This window comes from Penicillium angulare, assembly GCF_028827245.1.
Source record: "Penicillium angulare strain IBT 27051 chromosome Unknown utg000012l_segment0_segment0, whole genome shotgun sequence".
NCBI lineage: Eukaryota > Fungi > Ascomycota > Eurotiomycetes > Eurotiales > Aspergillaceae > Penicillium > Penicillium angulare.
Genome location: NW_026623171.1, coordinates 948,580 through 962,738, shown reverse-complemented (window position 1 = coordinate 962,738; position 14,159 = coordinate 948,580). Strand labels below are relative to the sequence as shown.

Genomic DNA, 14,159 nt, shown 5'->3' with positions numbered 1-14,159 from the left:
CAAAGCTTCTGCTAACACCCATTACTCGTGGCTCGTGGGTTATGGGGGACTACTATGGTTGATACAGGTACTAGTAGCGTTTGGCAGCGGGCAAACCCCCTTCACTTCGCTTCAAAAAGTGAGACCAGCAGACAACTAATGCCTAAATATTATATAGGGATTTAGAACATTGTCAAGTACTGGTAATATTAAAATCAGCAAAGACAAATCCCATCCACTCAAATGCATGTTTGGGCATTTCCAGCCCATTATAATACCATTCAAACAAGTAATATGCTCGCGAACTAGTTACTACTATGCGAGGAAAGAAGAAAAGAACTTGAATACAAATATTTAATGTAGGGAGTGAAATGTACTAAGTCTTGATGAATGGTTTAACTTACACTAGGTAGTAATATCAAAATCGTCAAAGACAAATCCCATCCATTCACTGTGCACTCGAAGGTATGCTGAGCATCTAGCCCAGAACAACACCATTTAAAAAAGTGATATGCTCGTGAAACAAAGTTGATACTATGTACAGGAATTAAAAGAAGACAAAGATACATGCAGGATGATCACGTGCAACAGGTATGTTCAAGGTGTGCAAATTTACTGTATTGAAGGATGTTGAAAGCTTTCCCAGGATCATATCATATAGCAACGTTTTGTTTTAAAACAAAAGTAAAGAAGCAAAATATGTGGAATGGGGTGGGGTGAAATAGGATGGGATGCGTAAGAAGTAATTAAATATCACGACCCTTCTCACCACCCCAAGAGACGCGTGGACGATGGCCAGGTGTGAATCGTGTACCGGAGCCTGAACCGGACCCAGAGCTTGAGGATTGTTCACCACTAGGACTGGACTGCTCAGATGGTCTGGGTTCATCGGCAAATTGTACCTTGCCCAATGGAGGAATCTGGCGTGGTTCGCCGTCGTCTTCACTATCCGAGGCTTCTTCGATTACGTCGTCGGCCTCAGCATCATCGGCATCAGCGTCAGACTCGGATTCAGAGTCACCGTGGGTTTGACCGAGGGCAGCCAGACGACGACGTCGCTCAGCGGGGGTTTCGCCTGTATCGTCTTCTCGTTGGCGGGGTGGGGCAGTAAGACCTGCGGCTTGACGGAGAGCGGATGGTGGAATACGCTCGGTGCCATCGTCGTCGGAGTCACGGCGAAGGCGGGCACGAGGCGGTGCAGGACTGAGATTGCTTCGACGTTCTTGAGCGGATGTGCCTCTGGTCCATTTGGCAAGGGATGCAGCAACGTTAGGAGCATTTTGCGGGGTGTCGGTGTCTGATTCCTCTTCGCTGCTAAGCTGGCTATCGGTAACAGACTCGGATTCGAGCTCTTCTTCCGTCTCCGGGATTGTGCCTGTAGCGGCGGCTGCGGCGACAGAAGAAAGGCGGCGCTCCGTCTTTTCTTGTATCTTAGCATCGTCCTGGGCTGCTTCTTTGACTTCGGCAGGAGCATCGGTTTGTTGCACTATATCACGACGGCCCTTGGCATCCAAGCCCTTGATCTGCTGGAAGAATTCGTGCTTGTTCATGCGACGACCCTTATGGCCGATACCTGCGGAGTCAACATCCGTGCTTTGTGCTAATGTGAATCGAATTCCGTCATCAGTCATCCAGTCGTCAGTCTCAGTTCTAGGAGCAGGCTTCTGCTTCTTCTGGCCGGCTTGAGATGATTCTCCTTCTTCTTCCATGCCGAACCAAGTACCCATGCGGGTGAGACCACGGCGGATCGGGGCTGGATTGGGTGGTCCAGCAGGTTGCTCCTCGGGGATGGGCTTAGGAGGCTTAGGCTTTGATGCTTTGTCGCCTGCGGGAATGGTGTACTTCTTGATCACCTCACCATCCTCATCTTCCACAATGATGGTGTTACCGAATTGGTAAGCATGAGCTGAACGATGTTTAGGTTTGCCGGAGGGTTCGGGGATAGGAGTGGGCTTGTGTTTGGGTTGAGTCTTAGGCTCCTCTTGCTTGTCTTTGCCTCGGGACATGCCAAGACCTGTCCAGTTCGTCCATCGGCTACGGGCTTTGTCGGCTTGTTTGACAACTTCCTCCTTGATCTCTTCGCCTTCCTCCTTCTCGTGAGGGTGGCCTCGAGCTGGTGCGAACTCGCCAGTCTTGTCGTTCTCAAGTCGTCTGCGTTGCTCTTCAATGTGCTCCTGTTGTTGTTCCGGCGTAAGGTGACTGGTATCCTCGGTCTTGAGCACATTGCCTTCTTCGTCCTCGATAATCATGTTGTGGCCCTCTTGGAACGCTTCTATCTCTGGCTCACGGCCAAAGCGAGTGCGTTCAGCATTCGGAGGAGAAGCTCCACGTTCCACAGCATCCCGTTCTTCCAACTCCTTTCTTTCCTCGTCGGACTCGATCTCTTGCCGTCTCCGGGGCGTGATAGCAGATTCACTGATAGGACCACCGACATCAGCGTGCTTGCGATGCTTCTTGCGTCGTCGTCGCAGGGGCTTTCTTTGAGATTCGGAGGTCGTTGCATCGGTCTCCTCTTCATCGCGGACTCTGCGCAAGAAATTGCCTGGCATGCCAATGGGAGGCAAGGTTCCAGGGGGGTACTCGGGGAGTTTCTCCTCCGAAGAATCATCCACTTCATCCGGCTTACGGAAAGACATAGAGCCCTTTGCAATTGACTGCACACGAGGCAGACGATTCATCCATGAGGGTCCATCCTCGTTCGCTTGAGTGTAGGAGAGCGTGATCGTTAGGGTGTTGATACGCTTGCCAAGTGTGAAGACGGCAATAGATGAACCATGCACTAAAATGGATGAAATGACCATGAACGTTGTAATAGGGAAGATGAGCTGCACAATGTAATAATTATCCGCACCCGGCTTGGGTAAGTCAGCCTCGCCAAGAGGCGAAGTACTATCGTGTTCAAGCTCTGCTCGAGCCAAAATTGCTGCGAAAATGGCACCGACACCAATTGGACCAAAATGTCCGGCGAAAAGAGCCTCACGCCATGTTTTGACGTCGGGTATCAGGGGTTTCAAGAGTAACATGATGGGGATTCGTCTGAAAAAGATGACCAGTAGCGCAATCACGACAAGTCGCCATGGAACAAGGCCGAGTTCGGGAGAGTTATAGTATTCCCAAGGAATAATGGCACCGAAGTAAACAAAGTAGGCCAAGTTAAGAAGAAGATCGATAACGTTGGAGACATGAGATTCTTCAGTCTTTTCTGTGAACCAACCGTCGTTACTAAATCCAACACCGCAGGAGAATCCAATGAGCAAATCATCCATGCCGAGGAGACTTCCCGAACCAGCGCAGAAAACAGCAAGGACGAAGTAGAACACCAAGAAACTCTCTCGATCAATCAGACCCTTTCGCTCTGCCCACTTTATAGAATGACGTGCCGCATAGCCAATGACGAATCCATATACGGCACCAAAGATGCACTCATACAGAATTGTTATGCAGAACCAGTTCAAAGACACTTTGTTTGTGTCTGGGCGATATTTCCAGATGTAAAAAGAGAGGTAGATGAATGGGAATGCCATGCCATCGTTACATCCTGATTCAGCAGATAGAAGATCACGCAAATGCTTGGGCACTCGCTTGGCGAATTTACCTTTACCAACGACGGATGATGCCAAGACTGGATCTGTAGCTGTGACGCACGCGGCACAAATAAGACTCTCCAGCCAGTTCAGAGGAGGGACCATCCACCACACGAATAGACTGGTGATTAGCCAGCCCCAGGTCATAACTGGAATCAGAAGAAATACCACGGATCTCCAGTGGCGTTCCATGTAGGCTTTGGGCAACTCGACGCCGACGGCGAAACATTGCACCACCAGCACAATACGTGAGCACTCGAGTGTAATCTTGTCGACATTACCCCATGATGAGGGATCGAATAAATTGGCCGCGTGAGGCCCGAAAATGATACCACATAATGTGGCGACTGTAGCTTCACCAATATAAAGCTTCTCTTTCACGAAGAGAGAGCATAACATGAACAGGCCTGTGAAACCACCCAAGATCATGTAAGCCAGATGCGGCTTATCGATATCCAAATGATCCCATGCCATTGTAAGGGTGCGACTGCAGAGCGCAGCGTCTCCAAGAACAATGTCGGTGTGGGACTCGTCGAATATAGTCTTGTGTTTCCACCGATCTCTTGGCTATTTTGTGATTTTTTCCTTTTCTTCTGTCTCGTCTTTCTTGCTTTTCGCGTGTATGTATCTCCTCCGTTTTAAAAGTTCCCCAACCCGAACCACAAGAACACAATTAACGAGAATATTGCCGCCTCAAACGTCGCTGACCTGTGTAGCTCCTCATGCCTTGGTGACGAGTATCGGGAGGAACAAAGTGGACGAAAGTCGAGCCCTGTAGGGCTGAAGGTACGGTTTGAGGGAACGCGAGGAAGACCCGGGACAGTCTCCGGTTGGGATGATCACAGCAATGGGAGCCCGGGGTATTGGCGATCCGAGCGTGACCGTGCGAGAGGAGCGGAGAGATGGGGGGTTATTATTGCAAAACTCGCGTCGGTGGCTGGGCACGGTGTGGAGAGATAAGACGGTCCCGTGCGGAGGGAAGCAAATGGGATAGAGAAAGAGGTTCCGGAAAAAAGGGAAAAGGGAAGAGAGAAAGAGAAATGGGGAATGGGGAATGAGAATGAATGAAACCAAGCGATCCAGAGCCAAGAACGCCGGTACAAGAAGTTCTGGGCGTGATTCTTGGCCGCGAAGAACAGAAGGAGATTTGCCCCGAAAGTTCACAGTTCTTGGACCGAGCGGGATTCGTCAGCCCGAGACTTGGTTCTACGCCCCACGCTTCTTGGCACCAAGGAACAGAAATAAGTTGGAAGAGATACTGGAGGAGAAGTGGGATTGAAATAAGATATTAATTGATGAAATTGGCGGATTTTGGGGGGGGGGGGAGAAAGGAGTAATAAGAAATAAATGAGCTCCGATCTTTCTCCAGATCTTCGATTTCTGTACTTCTGTACGGAGTTACTCCTGGTATACAACACGCCTTAGCGGAAACCCTGTCGATCCATACATGCCTACCTGGTGCCCTACCGACTTACCAGGCCCTACCTAGTAGTAATAGGTATAGGTATATAGTATGCGCCCGGTCTGGATTGTACAGGGTCCGCTTCCGGCCAAGAATCAGCCAGTAGCCCTGCGAGTCGCCAAGCCACCGGACATACCAGATCCATTTGCTGATTGGTATGAGATTCCCGTCATGTCTCCACTGAGACCTTCTCATCATCTTTTATGGTGGAAAGAGGTGGATCTTCTGGAATCACGGACCCATCCCTGGACGTCATCGGACTCGGCAATAAAGAATACAGATACAGATGGAGAGAAGAAGAAAAAAAGAAGAAAAAAAAAGAAAAAACACAGTTCATGTCGTGGCACCAAATACAGCCTATGGGCAACTTTATACTAAAACTTTGAAATAAACTTGCCAACTGCCGAGCCAGTTACATACATCTGTACACAAAGTCTTACTACTACCAGTGGAGTACTGGACCCCCTCTCTATATCCCGAACCCCATACAATCCTGATAGTAAAAGAAAACATCCCTCAAATACTCAAAATAAATAGATAAAATGTAAAATAGAATAGAATAGAACCCTGGAATCAATTCAAAATGCATCTCATATGCTCTCTCTCAAAACAGAACAAATGGGGGGAATTTGGGTAATTAGACACAAAGAATCTGGTCACGAAAAAGAACGCAGAGAATGATAAGCTACAACAGACACGTAACGATGTCTCAGCTGAATTGCAAACCCCTTCCCCAGGGACCACAATTGGGTATGCAGCATAAACAAAAGAAATGATCGAAAAGGAAAAAGAAAACAAAAATCTGGGGGGTAATCAAGCATCTAGACCGAAACACAAAGGGAGAAGAAAAAGCAAAAAGATCATCCATCGGCAACTATTCAACCCCATCATGCAGTTACTCTCCGGATTCCGGGACCCGCGCTATCCGCAGTGAACGAAATAACTTAGGTAAGATTCATCGTCGCAAATGTTCCTAGCGTATAAAAATCCTTTGAATAAACTCAGAAAAACATCGTGGTCATGGTGGGTATTGACCCTAGGGTCTATAGACGGGCAATTGTCGACCAGATTATTCTCCCGTCGGCATACCTTCCACTTCATCGCTCAATCGCCGCCAATTGTCCGCCTGCAATTCGGAATATTTCACTCGTTCTTGGCTCCAGTCCTGGTGTAGGCGACTAATATGGTACTGGCTTTGCTGAAAGTGGATAAGTTCATCGCGAATACATTCCTTGATGAACACTCCCCGCGCATGCTGCTGCACAATGCTTTCTTTGTCCTGCAAGTTCATCATGGTGAGTGACAAGTCACGCCAAACTAATTATTGGAGAAGTGGGGCATCACAAACCTTGAAAATGAAATCCTCCACCTTTTCAATCTCACCGGGCTTGACGGTGCCCGACGGCCGCGTCCGAAGGTCTTGCAGCTTACGTTCATTGGTTTCAATGTGCTTTTCCAACTGCGGGATGTTGTTGCGGGCGTATCGGTCCCGACGGTCAAACATCTCCCGCACACTTACCAGACAATCTCGTTGTCGCTTCAGATCCTCGAGTACACCTTCACTCCACGCTCTCGCTTCATCCTCTAGCAGACTTTGGCTGGCAGAGAGATGCCGAGCGGTTGCGGTGATACCCACATTTAGAGATGGGACATCATTCGTGTCAACTGAGTATGTATCCTTGGTGACCTCGGTCAGAGACTGCAACGCCAAAGAGAATCGCAGATGATCTGCAGCTAAGCCGTCGTTCCGCTTGGCCAGTCGTTCGAGGAGGGTGCATAGATTAATATAGATTTCCGCTGATCGTTTGACTCCACCACGGACGGTCTCGAATGTGTCATTGAGGTCGGCCGGCAAAGAATCTTCGAGGTCGGGAGGAAGAACACGGTCAACGAATTCATCTTGGACGGAGATAGTGGCTTGTTTGCGCCAGACAGATAGCTCCTACGGCAGTCATAAGTAAGCTATCTTTCAGCGGTCAAGCAGGAGTGGAATGGCTACTTACGGTAGGTACGGTCAAAAACATGACCACTAACTGCTCCTGTCCGAGTACAGGGTGTCGAACGAGGGAATTGGTGAATCTGATGAGACCGCGGCGCCGTTTCCCCAGGAAGGAAGAGGAATCCGCTGATAGGTGAGTACCATTGACTTTATGAAAGGTGAGTAAACAATTTGGAGCGCTTCAAGCAGCGTAGAACATACCTGAGACCCGCTTAGGCGGCAGCAGGGGTAATTGGCGGAAAGGAAATCGCTTTTGAAGACAATCCAGAAGCCAAACAAAGTCGCTATATCTCCGGACTACAGTACTGCCCCTGCGCGCAGACTTGACTTCGTAATTACGATGTTGGAACATGAACATCCCCTCCTTCCCTTGTAGAAGGTTAATGGTAACCGTCTCTTCGACTTGTGGATTCGTCGTGCGAGCAAGACCCAGCGACCGGCGTCGGGGTGCCATATCAGCAGCAGCGTCTGCAGGGACTCCAAAGTCACCCAGGGCAGGACCGGCGGGCACTCCAAATCCAGGGTCGTTACCGGGTGGCCCGACGGGCCCACCCCATCCAGATCCAGCGCTGCTTGGAGCTACTGTCTCGGTCCGACTGCTGCTCTGCTCCTGAGTCGTATTGCCTTGGCTTGTATCTTCCACTGTTCTGCTTGTCCATGCATTGGTGGTGGAGCGCATGCTTCCATATCCATTCAAGGAAGGCTGCTCGACGGCAGGTGCCGCATGGTTGTGATTCCGGTGCAGCTCCGGACTTCCCCATGGGTCTTGTTCCAGACCCCCCAATGATTCGCGGCGAACCTGTCGAGACCGTGCGGAATTGGGTTCTTGTAGCGGCGTTTGCTGATGTGGTGGGGTTTTCGGCCGTTCAGGTTCAGGTTCAGGTTCAGGTTCAGGCTCAGGTGCTGGGTCAGTCGACGAATCGGTGGTCCGTAGCTGATCTAGAAAGCCGCTTCTTGGTTGCGGAAGCTCTGAGGGGGATTAGTTAGTCGTATTTCTTCGGCCTCCAAGTAGCAACAATTGAACTGGATGACTTATAACCAGCACTTACTCTTTCGGCGATCATCGACTGCATCGAATGATAGATCTTCGCCTTCCTGCGCGAGGCCAACCAATGCCAGTAAGACATTGAACTCGGGACGACCCAGCTCGCCTGAGCTTTCATGGTGCGAAGAAACAACCAGGTTGAGGATCTTGCCTTGGTCCGACGCAGTTATCCCACTGCTCGACAGAATCTCGCGAACAGAAGTCAACCCAACGCCAGAGCCGACCCTATCCCCGCTGTTCAGTATTTGGTCGTAAGCATCCACATAGCTCTCTGGGACATCAGTAGCTGGCAGTAAGGTCCGTGCAATGTCCCGGCGAGCTGGTCGCTTTGCCGTGTTATTCTGATTCCATGGCGAGGAGCTATCGTCGCCGTCGTCATCCGCGAAGAGCGATGGGGAAGCGCCGGACGGTTCGTCGGCGAAGAGCGACGACTTGGACCTTTGGGCGGAAGTCGTTGCGGAGGGCTCCTCCGGAGATGTACCAAATAGGGACATCAAGGCGACGCAGGTATGGGATGTTTGCGTGCGGGGGGTCGATTGGACGAGAATGAGAAACGCTAGGTGGAGGTGCTTGCTGAGTGCGATGACGAAGGGCCGCGACGATCCCGATCAGGCGGAGCGGAGCTAGTTTGGTCGGATGAGGGGGCTGGGTCGGATTTGGTGAGTTGCTTGCGGGGATTCAAGTCAACATTGGTCGCAACTGAGAAACCAAGAGATTGCAGAAAGATCCGCCCTTCCTAGATTTGACGGAGGAAGTCGTTGGAAGGAAAGATTTCCAAGTTGAAGGGTCGAAGGCAAGACTCAAGAGCCCATTTGGGGTGAGGAGAGATAAAGCGGGTAGCCCCATGCGCATCCCTGGAACATCATTTCCCGCTCCCAGTGAGGGTTGATACTAACCACTTCCAACAGACTAATTCAAACTAGTCGAGTTGGTTTTCCTGTATTGGATTTCCGAACGGATTTATAAATCACAGTCTCAAAATATTATTTTTGCCAAGATCGCTGTATCATATCATGCGTAATTCCAGGGCTGATGCTACCGTGGGAAATGGCGTGGCGGTGTCTGCGACTTCGGATACACACGTTTATACTCAATGGAGCGCAATTGAGATAAGTGCTACTCGTCGATACCTCTAGGGCTCAAGAAGATTCAATAACTTGAAAAGGGCTCAGTACCCTGCCTAGGTGAGCGATGCTGTTATGTGCTGACATATTTTTAAACATATATAAGTTGGTAGTACATGTAGAGCGATAAATGCATATATACTGCAAACTAGGTCATGGTTCTCCCACTGGCAGTTAAAATAGCTATACCACCTGGGCAACTGTAATGGTGTGCCACCATTCATTTACCTAATACTTATGTAGATAAATTGACTGTATAATTAGCAAGGGTTCAGCAATGCTATAAAGAGTTACGATTAATATGCTCCATCTATGCAACAAGGAACATTTTCTTGATCTCATCTCAGTATGTAAAGTCTTGGTTCTAGAAATCTCTCCGTAGCTATAATCGGCTCTCCGATAACAACATCTCAAAGGATATATTTGATATAGCCATCAAAGGTTTTCACTAGTCTCAACCCGCCAATTGGTCCATTGTTCAATGTGCCTACCGACTCTAGGGGGTACTTAGAAGCATCCAGACACGATAACAAAAAGTCGGATGGCCATCCCGACCTCCGGACACTCGATAAGCATGGAGGATCTACATACAACTGTGTATGGCGATTTGCTTGGGCCTCCATCATCGAGACCCACAAGGGAATCCACCTGAACAGACTGACACATACTTATCAACGAAGATGGAGAAGGTATTGCAGAAACTGGCTTCTTCAATGTCGGAGCACCCCCCCGGTGTTCGGTAGAGCTGGGATAGCTGAGGACTATTGCGGAGTAAGCTAACTAGCTTATCGGAGTATTTAAAGACGAGAGTGGGAGCTTTTCTTAATGGGACTGGAGCTGGAGTAATATTCTAGCGCATTCTAAGAAGCAGAGCAGTCCACATGCGGCCTACCACACTCACTCGCGTTCAAGTTGCTGGCTTGAACAGGCTAAAAGCCTACCCAAGCAATGGAGTCACCCGGCGCTTCTTGACTATGTTACAGCCACCGAAGTTTGTAAATGAAAAGCCTGTAAGTTCCCAAATTTGATTTTCATACAATATTGCATAGCTGATGGAATTGGATACAGCTTGAATATGGGAAGAACTCTCCCGAGAGAGCCAGACTTACCAAGGCCATTCAAAAAATCAAGAGTGAATTCCCTGTCACAATTCCAATCAAGATCAATGGATCAGAGGTATGTCCTTTATAAAAAACCTGACCGGTCGCACATTGTTGACATAGCTTTCTTAACCAGGTTCAGACAACCCAATCTCGATCTCAACTCAACCCCTCCAAACACAGCGAGGTCGTGGCTAATTATGCTTCTGCAAACCCCGACCAAGTCAACAAAGCTATCGACGCCGCTCTGAAGGCCAAGCCCGCATGGGAGGCTACACCTTTTGAGGACCGGGCAGCTATCTTTCTCCGTGCCTCTGAACTCATCACTGGCAAATTCCGCTATGATATAGTCGCAGCAACAATGCTTGGGCAGGGCAAGAACATATGGCAGGCGGAGATTGATGCTGCGGCCGAGACGGTTGACTTTTTTCGTCATTACATTCAGGAAGCATGGGCGCTTTTTTCACAGCAGCCGAAGGTCCAGCCCGATGGAACCTGGAATAAAATGGAATACCGACCTTTGGAAGGATTTACATATGCTATCGCGCCTTTCAACTTCACTGCTCTCGGTGCCACTTTGATTGGACCAGCAGCTTTACTGGGAAATGTCGTTATCTGGAAGCCATCTGACTCTGCATTGCATGCGAGCTGGCTGCTTCACAATATCCTCATTGAGGCTGGACTACCGAAGGATGTGGTTCAGTTCATCCCAGGTGATGCGGAGGAAGTCACAAATACAGTTCTGAAAAGACCAGAATTCAGTGCTTTGACATTTATCGGTGCTACTGCTACGTTCAAGGGTATTCAAAAGAAGATTGGCGACGGTATTGGTCAGGGGATTTACAATTCATACCCTCGTGTGGTTGGCGAGACTGGCGGCAAGAACTGGGGAATTGTGCACCCTACAGCCGATGTCAGAAGTGCGGCACTGAACACAATTCGGGCAGCCTTCGAGTACCAAGGGCAGAAGTGCTCTGCGAACTCTCGAGTCTACGTCGCTGAATCTGTTTGGCCTGAGTTCAAAGAGGTTCTGACACAGCAAACGAACGCTCTTAAGATTGGCAACGTTGAGAATTATGAGAACTTTATCAACCCAGTTATCCATGAGAGATCATTTGATAAGTTGGATACCTTCATTGTGGACGCGAAGACAGACTCTGAATTGGAACTGATTGTTGGTGGTAAAACTTCCAAGGGTGACGGATACTTTGTACACCCAACAGTATACCGCACATCCAACCCCCACCACCGTATCATGTCTGAAGAGCTTTTCGGACCTGTTCTGGGAATTTATGTGTACCCTGACGCTGAATGGGAACAGACTCTTAATCTCGTGGATACTACATCACGCTATGCTCTCACTGGGAGCATTTTCGCAAAAGATCCTTACGTGAGTCGACAGGCACAAACAATTCTGAAGCATGCCGCTGGTATGCTATACCTCAACACAAAGTGTACTGGATCTACTGTGGCACAGCAACCATTTGGCGGTAGTCGTGACTCGGGAACAAACGATAAGACTGGCACTATGGCTCATCTTCAGAGATTCGTCAGTACGCGGACAATCAAGGAAGAGTTTGTTCCACTGGAAAAAGTTGAATACCCATCGAATGAAGTTTAATAAACGGCTCAGTGGGCTCCTGCTGTAAACAGGAGATTCGATATTAGGTAGCTGAAATGATTTATATGAACTTCCAGATTTCTGAGCCATAAAGACTATAGTGTTGCGGAATTCCACTAGGGAAAAAGCCTACCTAAAGAGTCAGCGTAGAATAGATATTTCCTATGTTCATTTGCTACATAAAAAACGTAGTGGCTCGTTACTTTGAGCTCTAGAAGCCGTACGGTTCAAGGTAGTTTCATACATCTAGCATTGTTTACTTTTCTAAAATTTCGACACTAATATGCCAGATGAGCCACATTGGATCGTTGTGGCGCCAGGATATTTTCAGATATGGGTGGTAGGGCAAGAAAGATGTTACACGAGAGATGCCACAAAGCCAGATGATGGTTATGGGTTATCTTTGCGGTTCGGGTCCAGACAGACAGGGCTGGTCTCTATCTGAGTGGGATTTAATTTCTCCAACTATGGATCCATTTGTAACATAAACCCCCGCCTTGATAAGTTTGTTCCCTAGCAAGGGTAACCCAACCCCTCCTTCTCGTCGGAGGAGAGCCCCGATCATAGTCGGCTGATCACTAGACAACGCATCGGCCGATATCAACGAATGAATGAACGGGTGGCACTGAGAGGCATTTCCGAGAGGTATGATATTGAGCTAGGGAAGACAGATAAGAGCGTCAAGTGACCCTTGGAATAAATTGAGAACGAGTGGCTCTTCAAGCATTCTCCCTGCTAAAGATGGCTTCCAAGATGATTTATTCGAACACTCTGTTTCCCCGGACTTTCATCCCCCGCCTTGCCTCAGCTTCCTTACCAAAAAGAACTCCACGGCGACACCACTCGACTAAGCAAGGATACCATGATGTCGCCATCGCCCCAGGCCCTGTCAAGGCGCCCATCGAAGTCTCATCAATGAGAAGACTGCCCACAAAAGTTCTACTGCGATCTTTGATCTTGACATCTTTGATGACCTCAAAGGTCTTCTTGAAACCTGCGCTAGCACTGCTCAATGTTCTCAGTACCTCGTCCTCTCCTTTACTGAACGCCGACCGAAACCCAATTCTGAACAGGCTTCTTCGATGGACTGTTTATAACCATTTCTGCGCGGGAACGAATCGACAGGAAGTCTCAAAGACCGTGGCGCAGATAAAGGGAATGGGATATCAGGGTGTGATCTTGGGATACTCAAGAGAGATTGTTCTTGATCCGAACGAGAAGTTGACTCATGATGGATCGGGTGCTAGCACATACAGCGATAAGTGCTACGAGACGGTAGAGGAGTGGAAACAGGGTACACTGGAAACGCTTCGAATGGTGGGACCTGGGGATTTACTTGCTGTGAAGTAAGTGCAGTCGGCCTTCAAGTTAATATAAGATCTAATATGTTTGTTTAGACTTACCGGTGCTGGGCCCATCTCTGTTGATGCCATGATAGCAAAACGACCAATGCCGGATGTACTTGTCAAAGCGATGGACGAAATTTGTTCCATGACAAAGCAACAAGGCTCTCGCCTCTGGCTAGATGCTGAACAGCAAGTCCTTCAGACTGGGTTGGATAACTGGGCAATTGAGATTATGCGGAGACATAATAAGACTGATACTCCTTTGGTCTACAATACTATTCAAGGGTATCTCAAAGCGTCAAAGGCAAATCTGGACAACCACATCAGACTGGCTGCACAGGAAGAATGGTCTTTGGGGATCAAACTGGTCCGTGGGGCCTACATCGAACATGAAACTCGCTCTCTCATCCATGATACCAAGGAAGAGACGGATCAGTCCTACGACTTGATCGCTGATACAATGTTATGTCGAAGAATGCCAGAGGATCTTAAGCAGTTGAAGTTTCCCAATGCTGCACTATTTCTTGCGACGCACAATGCCCCGAGTGCCGCAAAGGCAATCGCCACCCACCAAGATCGACTTCTTGCACACAAGCCTACTGTTCTGATGGAATGTGGACAGATTCAAGGGATGGCGGATGAGTTGAGCTGTGAATTAGTGCATAATTACGAAAGAGCCATGGAGAGTTCATCTGCTACCAATATATCCGTTCCGAAGGCCTTCAAGTGTATGGCTTGGGGTTCGGTTGCGGAATGTATGCAGTATCTTCACCGTCGGGCGATTGAGAATAAGGGTGCTGTCGAACGCACACAACATATGGTGAATGCATTGCGCCAGGAGCTATGGCGAAGAATTATAGGTTAAGCGTTAGAATTATGAAGAAGAAAAATGATTTATG

At 48.7% G+C, this 14,159-nt stretch overlaps 5 protein-coding genes across 5 annotated transcripts; 3 read left to right on the top strand and 2 right to left on the bottom strand.

Moving 5' to 3' along the window:
- Positions 1-725: 725 nt before the first annotated feature.
- N7478_013008 (Na+/H+ antiporter Nha1) lies at positions 726-4,037 on the bottom strand (the record flags this gene model as incomplete). Its single annotated transcript, XM_056929218.1, has 1 exon — positions 726-4,037. The coding sequence occupies one exon, from the start codon at positions 4,035-4,037 to the stop codon at positions 726-728; it is 3,312 nt and encodes a 1,103-aa protein (XP_056772580.1).
- Positions 4,038-4,077: 40 nt separating this feature from the next.
- N7478_013007 (uncharacterized protein) lies at positions 4,078-4,523 on the top strand (the record flags this gene model as incomplete). Its single annotated transcript, XM_056929217.1, has 2 exons — positions 4,078-4,083; positions 4,209-4,523. The coding sequence occupies 2 exons, from the start codon at positions 4,078-4,080 to the stop codon at positions 4,521-4,523; spliced, it is 321 nt and encodes a 106-aa protein (XP_056772579.1).
- A 1,571-nt stretch (positions 4,524-6,094) lies between these two features.
- On the bottom strand, positions 6,095-8,563 carry mvp1 (sorting nexin Mvp1; the record flags this gene model as incomplete). Its single annotated transcript, XM_056929216.1, has 5 exons — positions 6,095-6,304; positions 6,374-6,967; positions 7,029-7,171; positions 7,226-7,993; positions 8,074-8,563. 5 exons carry the CDS (start codon positions 8,561-8,563, stop codon positions 6,095-6,097), a joined length of 2,205 nt encoding a protein of 734 aa, XP_056772578.1.
- A 1,511-nt stretch (positions 8,564-10,074) lies between these two features.
- N7478_013005 (L-glutamate gamma-semialdehyde dehydrogenase) lies at positions 10,075-11,914 on the top strand (the record flags this gene model as incomplete). Its single annotated transcript, XM_056929215.1, has 3 exons — positions 10,075-10,203; positions 10,262-10,369; positions 10,430-11,914. 3 exons carry the CDS (start codon positions 10,075-10,077, stop codon positions 11,912-11,914), a joined length of 1,722 nt encoding a protein of 573 aa, XP_056772577.1.
- A 753-nt stretch (positions 11,915-12,667) lies between these two features.
- N7478_013004 (Proline dehydrogenase) lies at positions 12,668-14,125 on the top strand (the record flags this gene model as incomplete). The annotated part of the gene is made up of 2 exons (XM_056929214.1): positions 12,668-13,260; positions 13,312-14,125. The coding sequence occupies 2 exons, from the start codon at positions 12,668-12,670 to the stop codon at positions 14,123-14,125; spliced, it is 1,407 nt and encodes a 468-aa protein (XP_056772576.1).
- Positions 14,126-14,159: the final 34 nt, after the last annotated feature.